General features: G+C 39.3%; 1 protein-coding gene and 1 long non-coding RNA gene across 8 annotated transcripts in view; both read left to right on the forward strand.

The window, feature by feature from the left end:
* The window catches only part of LOC134753937 (protein sickie), a 292384-nt gene that overhangs the window by 273885 nt on the left and 3002 nt on the right, over window positions 1-15497 (forward strand). For all 7 annotated transcript variants that reach the window (XM_063689921.1, XM_063689917.1, XM_063689918.1 and 4 more), the window contains 10 exons: window positions 1076-1313; window positions 2790-2932; window positions 4838-4993; window positions 7807-8107; window positions 8492-9146; window positions 9348-9503; window positions 9885-10081; window positions 10493-10601; window positions 13763-13955; window positions 15141-15299. In XM_063689921.1, the coding sequence (XP_063545991.1) occupies window positions 1076-1313; window positions 2790-2932; window positions 4838-4993; window positions 7807-8107; window positions 8492-9146; window positions 9348-9503; window positions 9885-10081; window positions 10493-10601; window positions 13763-13955; window positions 15141-15299 (2307 nt within the window). The remainder of the gene's footprint in view (window positions 1-1075; window positions 1314-2789; window positions 2933-4837; window positions 4994-7806; window positions 8108-8491; window positions 9147-9347; window positions 9504-9884; window positions 10082-10492; window positions 10602-13762; window positions 13956-15140; window positions 15300-15497) is intronic.
* On the forward strand, window positions 11593-13464 carry LOC134754136 (uncharacterized). The gene is made up of 3 exons (XR_010128875.1): window positions 11593-12299; window positions 12490-12685; window positions 12772-13464. It is a non-coding gene; the product is annotated as an uncharacterized LOC134754136 (long non-coding RNA).

Raw genomic sequence — 15497 nt, forward strand, 5'->3', positions numbered from 1 at the left:
GCTTGCGCCTGATAGAGCAAAAAAGCTCTACGACCAAAATACAAAACGAAATGTAAAATTATGAATCTTGTAACACACATTGCCAACATACATTTTCTGTACATTTATTCACAACAATCATTTACTTTTTGTCTACAAATATGATATGTATTTCCATATTTTAGAATAATTAAACCATTTAGTGGTCGTCGAGGTATAGATGAATGAATCATTATCAAATAAGTTCAAATTTGGCACATAAATGACTATTTCATAATATAACTATAGGGAGGTAAAAAGTTTACTATAAGTACTTTTATTTCTCCATACAAAGTTAGATCACCTTAAATGAAACACATGCGACGAAACACCATCCAAAGCAAGATTTTTCAGTTCCTTGGAACATTCTTTATTTGTTTTACAAGGGGGCAAAGTTGTTGATAAAACCTCTCGTGCTAATTGATACCCGAGCAAGCGAAAGATTCCGAAATTGAAATCATTTTCGAAAAATGGAATCTTGAGGGTTGCGAAGGTTTCAAGGCACTAGGGTTAAACAAATTTTGCCACCGAGTGAAACACAAAAATTTTCACCAAACCACAAGGAAAATACTAATAACTGTAAAATATCAAACAAAATCAAAGCAAACTGATTCAAGATGAATGTTATTAAATATTTAGTATTCAAAATCATCATTTAAAAGTCAATTCTACCAGCAAACAAGAAATAACTCAATATTTGCATTTGATTACTTTGCCTCACATGTGAGTAAAATGCACATTTCTTATCAGTTTTTTAACAATCAAGAGAGCCTTTACCAGCTGGTGTGGTGAAAATGAAAATGATACACCCCTCGATTGGACCCGGCCACTTTAAATCATATGGGCTCGATCAAAGCCGTTTGCTGGTTTCGTTCAGTTATTTATTGAATGCAGCATGATGTTTCTATTTATTCGTACCAGAGCAAAAAGCGACCACATTTTGTTCTTTTTACATACGTTAAAATCCTTTCTAATGCGATTAAGCCTAGTGTATCCCTTATGCGTCAATTTAGCTTGACTTACTACCTATATAATTTACTTTCGATATTGTCGACAGCTGCGTTCGTCATTTACGAAAGCTTTCTCTCGAAACGCGAAGATATCTAAAACGGCGAAGCACTCGTCGCTCGGTCAACTGTCGTCTCAGGACAGCTCATCGGGCTCCCATCACTACGACGATCCGCACACGATCCGCGAGGGAAGCAACGAGAACAGCTTAGAACATTCCCATGAGGCGCTCCCAGAGGCGAAGGACAAGCCGCCGTGCCCGCAGGCCCCCGCGGAACAAACCAAAGGTAAACAAATAAACATCAAGTCGGCGTGACCGCTGTGTCACGCTGTGACAAGAGTTGACAACTTGACGTGCCCTCCGGCCAATGATGGAAATAGCGAGGTGGATATGGCAATGCGCTTGGGCATAGAGAAATAAGTAAGACTAGAGTGCTCACTCCATACATGAGTTTTCTTACTTAATAATATTAAGTTGTATGGGAGGTATGGTAAAACGTATTGCTAATAAATTTAGAACTTTATTATTAAGCTTTATAATTATTAAGCTTAAATTTTATTATAAATAAGTTTCCGCAAAGCTCGCAAAGCACTATGCTTACTAATTTCTCTATTATATGCTTTGGGTTAACGTCTGAAAGTGGACGTCACAAAAGCTGCGATGATATTATTTCGACATGGATTTCGTGCAGATTTCTATTCTTAGCTATTATTAGATACGATAAGGTGCTAAAAGCATAAACATTCCTGGTCAACCCAGAATGAGTAATTATGAACCTCCGTATGAAAATCATATTGAAATCAAGTGTGAGCGTAAGAATTAGCACAATTACAGTGTGAGGTCGGATTTTAAGAGAGCGCTCAGGCCGCGGTGGTGCCTCGCGGACACCACCATATAGATATTAAACAAATAATACAGTTTACGTCCCAGTTAGGTAAACAATAGCCAGCAAGGTCTCAGTGAAATTGGGTTGCCAAAGTGAAAGTCAAGTGGGGTGAACATTATACTATTTGCACTTTATCTAGTTAGCTCTTGAATCTTGTAACCACTTTGTTTTCCACAGCCGAAATAGCGAAACCAAAGCGCTTACAGTTTCGTTATGTGCCTTAGTTTGTTCGTCCGTATGTCAAGTGCGTTTTACTCAGAAACCATAACATATTGTCATGTTTTTTGTAAAGGTGTATCATCTTAGTGGAGATGTGTTTTTGGGCAGAGATAGGTACCCTTGGAGGCAAAGTTGGCTAGTTGACGGTATATTTAGTTAATAAATCACAAAGAATATGAATGGCAAAACGTAATTAAAGAACAAAAACATATTTATAAATAAATTAAGGGTGTCCAATTATGTTTTTTTTTTTTGAAAAAAATTGCAAATTTGTTCACCTGGTAAATAATATAATAGACTATTAATGTTCCCTAGTAACAATTTATAACAAGATATATACACATCATAACAAGATGTGTATTATTTTAGATTCATTATTGAATTCAGAAATCAAAACGCATCTTGTTCCTTTATCACATTTACGAAGCTATAATGAGGTTGCCAAACTGTCAAAGGTTTGCATAGATGGCGCCATCATAGCTTGCCCCTTTCTTTAGTTTTGTTATATGAAATTTGGCTTAAAGGGCTGGCATCCAGGCCATAAAATTCCAAACAAAAAAACAAGAATTTGACACAAAGGATTGACAGGGCAAGCTATGCTAGCGCTATCTGTAAAATACTTCTACCGGCCAACCCTATTAGCTATTACTGTAACAGATAAACCAGAAGAGTCAGTGCTGGTGGACGAGCTGAAGCGGCAGCTGCGGGAGAAAGACCTGGTGCTGACGGATATCCGGCTCGAGGCGCTCAGCTCGGCGCACCAGCTGGAGAGCCTCAAGGACACCGTCATCAAGATGCGGGTATGTCTACCTTTGTTGTTGCTCATTTTTACTTTTTATTGTTGGACTGTAGTTGCTAATTCCCTTCTCTTAATGTGTAATTCCAATCATTCGCCATACGATCCATTCGCCTCTCTATATTGTTTGACCTATGCACTTGTACAGAACCGATAATGACAATAGCGACAGTATTCAAACATAGAACGGCAATCATAAACAAAACAAACTGAGAACCTCCTTTTTTTTGAAGGCGGTTAAAATAAACTCTGCTTTACACTTTCACGATTTCTACACATTTTTAAATTGTAAAACGGAACTTAATCGGGTATCTAAGTTCGCGCGGCTAGAAGATGTTGATGTCAACTTTAGCCAGATCTCCAGCCAGCCAGATTCTCCGAGATCACGGGGACAACGCCGTCCTCGAAACGTCGGATGTAAATCTTAAAACTTAGATTCGCGATTAAGTCCCGTTTTACAATTTCATAAAAAAATAAACTGTAATTGATTTCAATTCCCTACTGATTGTGATTGATTTTTGGGGATTTCCCCACATTCATTTGCAATCATTCGAACCATCTGCGCGGATAAAAACTTTCACAATAGAAATAGGTCATTATTGCAGATAAAGGTCGCATACCTACAGCTTGATAATATTAAACGCATTGAACCATATTGTGCGCAGATGTTCGATCTCGATCTAGTCGAGACTAAAACGAGAATACCGGTAGCCATGCGAGTTCACGGGGCCCGGCCCTGTTATGTGGACCGGAAAGAACACAATACGAGACCATAATTATGTGTCTCGTTATCAAACTTCAATGTTCTTTGGTCCTGTATAAAGACTGTACACGATGAAACCCGGCCACGAATGTTGTGGTAAATCTTTTAAATCAATGTACATTTTCGAGCAGCATTTTCCTTTAATAATTTGTGGTTATCAAACTACATAATAAAATAAGAAACATAATATAGAGTTAGATTGTCTGTGACTTTGAACGTTATATATTCCACAGTACCTATTTTTTTTGCCCACGGTCTTGTGACAGTACCTAATTTTCCATTAAAAAATATTTTATTATTTTTAATTATATAAACCAAATTATACCTTATTACGTTCTCTTTTCACAATACCTAACATTTTTCTGATTGTGTTCAGATTAAGATAGTTATGGGCTGTTTTAACTTTGGTGAATTTGACTTTTTGACAAAAAATGCCTCCCATATAAAAACAACATTCAGTGCTTGGAGTAGAAAGTTTTCCTGACTACCTCAAGTAGAAAACAGTTTCAAAAAGTATGTTTTTGGTAAGATGACAGTCTAACGCATAAAACAGCTTATAAAAATATAAATACAATTGCAGCATCGCAGTACGATGCGAGTGAAGAATATCATAAAACGCTGGGCAAAAAATTCAAGAAATGATGGAATATATTTGGCGAAAAGTCACAGAAGCCCATACATTATAATATGATTGTATTTTTATTATAAATTACAGATTACTATAATAAAAGAACTGCTTCATCATCACCATCATCAGCCTCCTCTCGTCCACTGCTCGACATAGGCCTCTCATATTGCACGCCATTGAGCACGATTTGCGGCAACTCTGATCCAGCTCTTGCCAGCCACCTTGCGAACTGCTTGAATATGTGCATTTAGTAAAAATATATACCAGATCATATATGGCCGGGTCTCATCGTGAACAGTCTTTATACCTCTATACTTACGTGTCGCCTGACGTATGAGTCTTAAGAAAAGCAACTAAATAAACTGTAAATGAATTTTCACCTGTATTTAAAAAAGTCCATGAAACCTACTCTCCTATATGTAGGTATCCTAACTCTCGTTACCTTAACTGATTCGTTTCATCGAACTTAGAGGTTAAGATAAGAGATAGGCTGGTTTTAAACTAGTAAAATGTTCCAGAACGAGATGCTGAACCTGAAGCAAAACAACGAGCGGCTGCAGCGGCTGGTGACCTCCCGTTCGCTCGCCGGCAGCCAGAGCTCGCTCGGCACGGGCGGCTCCGCCGTCGAGGACCCGCGCCGCTTCAGCCTCGCCGACCAGGCCAGCATGCACCAGGTAAACCTACTTATAATGTTGTACAACGAAATTGAACCTGAAACAGAACAACGAACGGCTGCAACTGAGAATTTTTCATACCTGTTCCCAGTGGTAACAACTGAAAATTTTACAGTAGTTAAAATAAATAGGCTACTAATCAACTACTAATCCTCTACACAAGTAATAACGCTGATTATTAGTGAATACAACCTTTTATATTATTATTTTTTATATTGAATTGGACTATAGACATGTTTGCGATTTAGATAAGTATTATTTTTTACAAATTTTCGGACGCTTTGGAAGCATGTTTGCAAATACGTATATAGTATAATGTCGCTGGATTTATAGCTTTTCTATAATAGGTAGTAATAGGTACTCAAGTGTAGATAATCTCAGTTCAATGCAAATCCAGTTAAGTGGTATCCGTCGTCTAACAGTATAGGTACACAAAAAATACAACCATATAGTGTTACCGCTGGTAGGGACACTTTTTAATCTTTACTGATATTTGTCTACATTCGTAATAAAGATATCATAGTATTTACGAGACAACTTTAATTATCTCAAAGTAATAAGCTGCTCGGTACATAAACGTTCCGTTGTGTCATAAACTGGTTCTTTGGAAAGCTGTCCTCTGAGTTAAAAGATATGCCCAGACCGATTTTTGCTATTATTAACTTAACACACTAATTGTAACTAAAACTCCCATTGTAATTTACCAAAGATCAGTTACTGTTGCCGACAAAATTGTCAGGGACGTCTTTTATTGACAGCGATGTGATGTGATTGGCTGATTGTTGGTGTGAAATCACCACAAAATCGCTCTTCCTGATAGGCGCGGAGGCGGCAGCAGTAAGGATGTCGCACCGATTCCTTACTGCCAAGGCAGGAAAGGGCCTTTAGTTCTATATGATTGTATTGCTGAGTAATTAACAAAGGACCAGGGTCCATATTATCGGCTAGTGCAAAAATTACTAGCGACACAGGATAACTAATAGTACTACCGTACAGAAAATTCACTCCTTCACAAAAGTCGGATTTAGGTATAAAATTATACCTATACTCACCGCCTGCGAGCAAAATTGAAACTAATAATCGCGCACGAACCGTGAATCTTCTTTGCGAGCCGCAGTTTTCGCAGTCGGCACGGGGTTGTCACTTGACAAGTTTTTGTACCTATACCTACTGATTTATTATTTTTAAGATTTTGCTAGCGACCCGCCTCGGCTTCGCACGGGTTACACAAAACCTTAACAAATTATACACCTAAACCTTCCTCAAAAAAACGTGAAAAACGGATGAAAATCCGTTCAGTAGTTTTCGAGTTTATCGCGAACATACAAACAGACAGACGCGGCGGGGGACTTAGTTTTATAAAGTGTAAGTAGTGATATGAAACTAATGAAAAATGGCGACGCAGTCATATTTGATGAAAAAAAAATACAAATCTGGTAGTGACACTACTGAATGATTCAATAAGTATATTATACCATACATCGACCCGGGTCCACCTCGCCTTAACAGAGACATGTATCTCTAGATTGTGAGGAAAGGTAAAAGCAGCTCAATTTCTATCTGAAATGCAAATGCAATTATATTATTCCATTTATTTTTATGTTATGTACCTATAGAAATGTTCAATAAAATTAAATTAAAGCAATTAATTATCAGCTTTATCTTCGAGTATTAATGTATAAGAAAAGTAAAATAGTAATTATTAAATCATAAACCTCATTTTATTTTATGGTCTTATTAATAAAGAGGTGAAAAGTAATATTGTGTTCTGTATTTTGTCTGTATAAATGTCATTCCAACTAGAAACAGTAGACATCTGTACCGACTATAAAACACGTCAATACAGGGTGGCCGACTTGGAGGTATACAACTTTTTTTGCCGACATTTCGTTTTGGCGGTAAATATGACAGTTGTTGCATTAAAATGACTTTGTGTAGATACGGCAAATTTGTTATGGAGCGTTTTACGACGAGACAATGTGTTTTAATTATTAAAACGTTTTACTCAACCCAATCATGTATTGCGGAAACTCTAAGAAAATTGCGGCCAATTTTTGGTAGAAATCACTTACCTTCGCGGCTAACAACAGCTCGTCTAGTGAATAAATTTGAGCAGTACCTATGGCATCGTAACAAATAAAGCATGTTCCTTATCGTGTCAGCAATTAAAACAAAATATTTGACACACAGTCACTACTGAGATAACGCAGGAAATGTGTGAAAATGTGATAAAAAGCGCGATGAAAAGGCTTCACATCTGCCATGCTGCGAGAGGTGGACATTTGTCTGACATTATTTTCCATGTTTAACTGCCGGCCCTAAATTCTATATTTAAAAAGGAATACTTCATATTTTTCATATTTCATAGAATAAAATTACAAAACTAAAGTGTATACCTGTTATTTGGCCACCCTGTATCAACGACTCGAGGCTGTTTTTTTCGAACTTAAGTTTATTTCGAACTTAATTTCATTGCATGGAAAGTTCTCTTTCGCTATCGTAGTGAGTGAAGAAGTCATAACGAAATTTAATGTATACTGCTATACCATCGTATGGCTACATTTACTATTGTACGCTTATATGCCACCCTCTTAGTGTTAAATAAATCTTTCAAACTAGAGATCAAGGCTTTGAATTCTGGCTTGGAACTAATTGATATTGGTGAAAAACAACAATGTCATACATAAATGTGCGTAGACAATCAGAGGGTCAATGTACCTTAGCCCAATATCATTGGTGTTTTGGAGAGAGCATGAGCTCAACAGCCGGTCGTAGGCACGTAAGCTAATGATAACGATTTTTGTATCCCACAGGCCACCATCGACATCCACTCCCAGCCACTAGAGCTCGACTTCAACTGCATAGCTTCCACTCCGACCATGGATTTTGCCAAGAAAGGCTCGCCCAAGTCTAGCATGGTCGAGCCTATATACGGCAACAAGGCTTCCTGCGAGCTGAGCGAGAACGAAGCGTTACTGGGGCTGAATGGGGCCGCTGATATATTCACGAATGGGCTGAACAGCGAGCGACTCAGCGGGGATTACGATATTAACACTGTACTGCCGCCGCCGAAGAGCCGCGAACTAGCCATCGGGGAGAGTTATTCCGATATAGGTAAGCATAACACTTATGCTAATAATTGGACGTTCCAACCCACAATAAAATGTCATTGAAATAAATGACTATTGCTTTTATAATTTAATGACAGATGCTTGTGGGTCAGAACGTTTGTGCATAACTGCGTCCAGTTAATTGTATGCTAATAAATGGATAGCAAGCTTACCCTGTTTGGCGAAAGTAAAATACTCGTAGCAGTGGCATGCCAGTAACTGGTATCACGTGAATTAGCTGTTATAGTTATTTTAAAGAAAAATAAAAGTTATGATTAAAGTTATGTTGGTACACAGGCTTTCTTGTATTTGGTGCCTGTGCTATTGAGGTACTTTTCAATTTATATAAGCTATCTATTTGCGAAAATGCAGTGTTATTACTTTTCAGGTGTAGCGGACAGTCAGGGCGACACGACAGACGGAAAGAAAATAGCAATAGCAGTATACTTAGGACAGCCAGAGACATTCCAAAGATATTTCGAAGAAGTACAAGACACGCTCACCGAATCCGAATGCAGGTTTTATGCGAAACAGTCTGCCAGCGGGTACAACAACCACTTCGAGAAGCAGCCGAGCTTCGACTCGCCGCGACTTTCGCAGAATCACAGCCCCGAGGTGGAGCCCCAAGACTACCCACACTCTATAAACAAGTCCAACACCAACAGCCTCAAAAGCAACAAATCTGCACACAGCACCTCCTACAAAAACGTATACAATAGCGACTCGACAATAAACTGCAACGAGTACACGATAGCGTACACGTACATATCCGGCAAGACGACATGGCAGAACTTAGATTACATCGTTAGGAAGACTTTCAAAGATTATCTCTCAAGGATAGATCCTGGGACGAATCTCGGGCTGAACACCGACTCGATAACGTCGTACCACCTGGGAGAGGCCACGAGGGGGCCTGAGATCGGGTTCCCGGAGCTGCTGCCGTGTGGGTACATCATCGGGACGGTGAACACGCTGTACATTTGCCTGCAAGGCGTCGGAAGCTTAGCGTTCGACAGTCTTATTCCAAAAAATATTATGATTAGGTGAGTTTCAAGTTTCAAATTTGATCTTATCTGAAGAAAGTCCGAAACATGGCATGCATGTAGTTTTTACAGATATAAAAAGGTGATTTTTTCTCACTTTGGACACGGCAACATAGTCGAAAAAAGCTCATGTTTCGAGAATGTTTTCTGTAGAAGCGTAGTATTTCTATATTTCATAACTAAGCGTTCATAATTATTCAGGTACGTGTCGCTGTTATCGGAGCACAAGCGGGTGATCCTCTGCGGGCCGAGCGGCACAGGCAAGTCGTACTTGGCCGCCAAGCTAGCCGAGTTCTACGTGCAACGGAACGGCACCGAGCGCCGCGGGAACCCCGCTGAAGCCGTTGCCACTTTTAAGTACGTGTACCGCACTTACATTCCTTAAATGTATGTGAGATTCGAGACGCTGATTTTGGAACGTAAGTGAGTGATCCTCTGCGGTTCGACTGTTATAAATCGAGTCTGGTTCGCTAATCGAGCTAATAACTGAGGTTTAGGCAACATGCGATTGATCAGACATTTCCTTGCGTCCAAGTACTATCAGTGCGTGGTAATCTAAGTACCTATCAGTACTTCCACTAATTTAACGGGCATAGGTTTTTGGTTGAATGTGCGACGGACTTATTTAGAGTGCGCAATGACACGAGTTTTATTCGCATTATGTTTTTCAACAGTTTTGAAATTTCATAAAGATTCGACTAATGTATAAATTTTAACAATATTTCATTGAATGATCAGTGTGGACCGCAAATCGTGTATCGAGCTGCGCGCGTACCTGGCGAACATCGCGGAGCAGTGCGGCGCGGCGGCGGCCGGCGAGGAGGCGGCGCTGCCGTCGGTGGTGGTGCTCGACAACCTGCAGCACGCGTCCGGCCTCGGCGACGCGTTCGCGGGCCTGCTGCCAACAGACAACAGGAACATGCCTGTTATCATTGGTATTATTTTTTTAGCTCAATCTCTCTCGTGTATGAGAGGCCTGTGCCCGAAAGGGAGACAAAGGCTGACTTTTTATTGTTTGGCTCATATCCCTAACAAAAAAAGTTTAGTCCAATCCGGAAGTTAGCATGAAACTAGGCATGCATGAAAAGTTGCTTCCCCTTTATTCCTTACCTATTTACACAAGCTACATGCATGCCAGTGCCTACTAGTCCTTTATACACTTGTCTTCTCTAATATTCAACCCAACCTATTAAAAAATTAATATTTTTGGTAATAAGTTGGCTTAAACTGATGCTATAATTATTTATCCTTATACAACTCGAAGAAATTAGATGGCAATCCTGAAACAGTAATTGTTTTGAATATGTTCTTCATTCTGTTTGTAATACATCAAATTATTGTCACAGGAACTATGTCTCAGGCGACGTGCAACACGACGAATCTTCAACTGCACCACAATTTCCGATGGCTGCTCACCGCCAACCACATGGAACCTGTGAAAGGATTTTTAGCCAGGTAAAGGGATTACTAAATGTTTGTTGAACCTGGATTCATTTACCGTTTCAGCCGCCAAGCGAACCTAATCCGTCATTTAAATTCGTAGTTAAATCCGTAGATACACACAAAATACTACTGCGCATATTCAGCACTAGTTTATAGCTAATATTGATCGTACATTTTCAGGCCCTTTAATCAATATAAAATTAGGCTAATATTGTCTTCGGTTACCGCGACAGTTACTCATGAAATAAAACTATGAAAACGGATTATATCGCGTATATTGAATTTATAATACATAATAAATTCAATAAATTGAATGTATGTGTGTGGGATGTATTATAAATTCAATATACGCGATATAATCCGTTTTCATAGTTTTATTTCATAAAATTAGGCTACTAATGTTAACTGACAATCCCTCGTGGAGTGCGCACTCACGCACGGATATTTATGGCACCATCTGGATCAGAACTCGATTATCGACTTACTGCTGACGTCGGCGAGATGCAGATATATTCATGACGACATAACGGTATCTATGTCGTCTTGCTTTGCACCTTCCCATACAAACGTAGTTCCGCTCTCATTCGCTACGTGTTGGATTGTAATGAAACTTTGCACATACGATGACACGAGGTAATCTTTTCCATTCCCTATGAAACACCGAGTGATCCGTAATTTTTAGTTCAGTAGGCACTTATGGCTTAATGACCAGCGGAGCAGAGTGCGGGTTTTGTCTAGGACAAAACTTAACTTTCATATTTTTGGTGCGCGTAAGTAAGCGTTTATATTGCTCTCCACAAGACTCGTTCTGAAGCTTTGTGAGCAGCACCAAGACATACAAATTGGGTACCGTGAGAATTCCTAATTATTTGAAAAAATGTCTACACGAAACCCATGGAGGTATGCGAAGCATAGTACGAACTGTTCTCTTTTGTATTATAAGATCTCTGTTAATATTATACTGATAACTGTTTCCCCAGTCTTATGCTATATCTTAGCTTAGATTATATCAAAGCGTAGTAGACTGTCTTGAGCTGATCGATTCCTATGACCTACCTAAGACACCGTAAGGCATCATGTCGATACAATAGAGCTCTCGACTACCTCCAGCTCATGTTTCCAATTTAGATGGAAGTCAATGCGCACACCGAGGCATTTTACCTGGTCTACTACATCTATGTCAAAAACTCCATTCATTGACACTTCAAGTTTGTCTGTCTTCTTCAAGTTATATTTAATTTATATTATTTTAGTCTTTTTAGGGTAAGCACGTGAATAATTTTTTGAAAACCAGTCACAAAAGGTTAAGACTGCATCATTCGTAATTCTATTTAGCTCATCAATACTATCAACACAAAAAGTTGCATTTGTATCATCTGCATAAACCGTCAACTTACTATTTTTAACTGTACTATTAATATAGTTTATGGAGTCGTTAGTAAAAACGAGAAATAGTAAAGGACCGAGAATGGACCCCTGAGGGACACCTTGTTTAACATCAACAACCTTAGAAGTAATAGATTTTTCGTGATAGTTTTGAACGTTCCATATATCCACAAATTGTTTTCTATTTTCAAGATAATTTAACAGGAGCCGGTATGCATTGCCTCTGATTCCATAGAAATCGAGCTTTTTCATAAGAATCGCATGATCGACTAAATCAAAAGCGGAACTTAGGTCAATAAAAAGACTCGCCACTCTTTTTCCTGTGTTAACCTTTTCGACGGCGTGACAAACACAAAAGCTGTCACTCGGACGCCACGTCACCGAAGTGTCAGAACTGAAATTGAACTTTATGCACATGCACGTAGGTCTATGTTGCTCTGTGGTCTTTGACCGATTAATCGGTCTTTGGCGTTGGACCTGCGGTGCCAATATATCGGTCTTTGGCGTCCAAAAGGTTAAGCTCTTCCACAATATCATTTACAAGAGAGTCAATAGCGTCAGTGGTTCCTATGTTTTTTGGAATCCAAATTGCCGATGGCTGATGATATCATACACTATGAAATGGTCTAAAAGGCGTGATTTGATCAGTTTCTCAAAAAAAATTGAGAGTACCGGAAGTAGCGATATTGGCCGATAATTTTTAAGATGAAGTTGAAGACATTACTTTTCCATTTTGACATTGTGCACGTTTCAAAAGTGATTAGTTAATCTGATTCAGAATGTCTGCCAAGATCAGTTTGTGATCCTTTTTTATAAATGGGTAGGATCCTAGCCACTTTGAACTGTTCAGGAAATACTGCAAAGTCGAAGCATTTATTAAATAGAAAAGCCAATGGTTCCGCCAGCAAGGCTATACAATCTTTGATCACCGAAATCGGCATTTCATCGAAACCGCTAGATTTTTTGTTATCCATACTTTGAACGATTTTAATTATTTCAATTGAAGTTACTGAATTAAAGGATATGTCATTGAATTTCCTATTGTTAGATTGTTCAAGGATATGTACAGCAGAACATAAATCACCCGTGTTTGGATTATTACTGTGATCGAAACCTTTTGAAAATAAGTTAGCCACCTCTTGAGGATTTCCAAAAATCTTATTCTTTACATTTAGGATAAGTTTACCAAGTTGAGGTTTGTAAGATTTGTTACGACATTTGTTGACAACATTCCATATTACTTTTGGCGATCCTTTGGCATTACTTATTTTTGATTGAACTGCTGTCCGTTTTGCATATTTGACGACTCTTCTAAAGATATTTATATATTTTTGTCTGTAAACTAGTACAGAATTATCACACGTTTCCTTATTTAAGTTAGTCAAAACACGCTTCATTTTGCTCGCTACCTTAATGCCCTTCGTGATCCACTTAATTTTAGAATTCTTTATTAATTTTAATTTTTTCTTAGTCTTCTTAAAACTATCTCGGTATATATTTAGGTCTGAAATTAGTCTATATAGCTCTAGTTTATAAAACAAACGAAATAGAGCAAAAACAAGTTTTGTATGAAAAACTTAAATTTACTGTATTTTTTTAACTATGTTATCTGAAGCTACAGTACAGTATCCTATTTTAAGTACAAAGTTTCAGAGCAATCTAGCTACTCGTTTTAAAAATAAGAGCGGAACTACGTTTGTATGGAGAACCGAGCTTGCCGGAGACCCTTAATACCAAGCTTTAACACACAATAACATTAAAACGTGTATTATTTGTTATACTCGTAGATACCTCCGCCGCAAGCTATTCTCGCTAGAGCTACGGCTGGGGCGGCGCGAGCCCGCGCTGGCCGCGGTGCTAGAGTGGCTGCCGGGCGTGTGGTCGACGCTCAACGCGTTCCTCGAGGCGCACTCCTCCAGTGACGTCACCGTTGGCCCGAGGCTCTTCCTCGCTTGCCCTATGGATCTGGATGCTAGTCAGGTAAACTCTCCTCCAGTGACGTCACCGTCGGCCCGAGGCTCTTCCTCGCTTGCCCTATGGATCTGGATGCTAGTCAGGTAAACTCTCCTCCAGTGACGTCACCGTCGGCCCAAGGCTCTTCCTCGCTTGCCCTATGGATCTGGATGCTAGTCAGGTAAACTCTCCTCCAGTGACGTCACCGTCGGCCCGAGGCTCTTCCTCGCTTGCCCTATGGATTGGATGCTAGTCAGGTAAACTTGCCTAAACATGCTAACCAATGTGATCATAATAAAATCATCTTTACAAAGTTAAGAAAAAAATTGCTGCTCTTATCAACAGGATTGGACTAGTCGACGATCGCTTCTCTGTACAAAAGTAGTCCCCGTTTTAGTATCTGAATAACATTATAGAAAATATTATTATTTTCCATAATGTCAATACTCAATATCCGAAGAGGAAAATGAGGAATACTTTTGCATGGAGAAGCAGTCTACCACTATCCTGTTAATAACTTGCTGCTCTATTGGCGTATTTTTAAATTTAAAAAACTAAAGAGACGATTATCAAAAACGACGTGTTATCAAAAATTAAGATTTTTCTTCTCTTATTTGTTTTTGAGAATAATGACGTTCTGTCAGTTCTCAATCTAGACTCAGTTTTTACGGTTCCGCACCCAAAGGGTAAAAACTGGACCCTATTACTATTACTAAGACTTCGCTGTCCGTCTGTCACCAGGCTGTATCTCATGAAACGTGATAACTAGACAGTTGAAATTTTCACAAATGATGTATTTACGTTGCCGCTATAACAACAAATACTAAAAACAGAATAAAATAAATGTTTCAATAGGGCTCCCATACAACAAACGTGATTTTTTGCCGTTTTTTGCGTAATGGTACGGAGCCCTTCGTGCGCGAGTCCGACTCGCACTTGGCCGGTTTTTTTAATCCCAGATACTAAAATGACTTCTTTTCCCCAATCTACTACTCGATTAATCTGGCTTCTTAGTATGTAGTATCACATTGTACCTACACAATACAGGTTAAGATAAAATTTACAAAAAAGTAGGTATAAATGGAACTTATCCTTTATATCACGTATTTCTTCCTTCCTCAATCTCTAAGAACCGCCTTAGTGATGTTATCCAAAGTGCCAGCAATGTAAACCCCATTGCCACTTGCCACACATAACCTCTGTCCTTTACAGGCATGGTTCGCGGACGTATGGAACTACAGCATAGTGCCGTACGCGTCGGAGGCGGTGCGCGAGGGCGTGGCGCTGTACGGCCGGCGGCGGCACGCGGCCGTCGACCCGCTGCAGCACGTCAAGTCAAGCTACCCGTGGCGGGAGCCGAACCACTCGCACGTGAGTACTGACACCGTTTGCGGTTCCCTTACTAACACAACACTTATCGTGGTCCCACGCTGGCTGTTATATAACATCGTGTGACAGGGACAACATGATACGTGTTTTATTATGTTATCCCTGTCACACAATGAGCGTAGCGGCCTAGGTGCTCGAAAATATTTAAACGTCGTCTTAATAATGGGTTATTCCCACTAG

This window comes from Cydia strobilella, chromosome Z (genome assembly GCF_947568885.1).
Source record: "Cydia strobilella chromosome Z, ilCydStro3.1, whole genome shotgun sequence".
Lineage (NCBI taxonomy): Eukaryota > Metazoa > Arthropoda > Insecta > Lepidoptera > Tortricidae > Cydia > Cydia strobilella.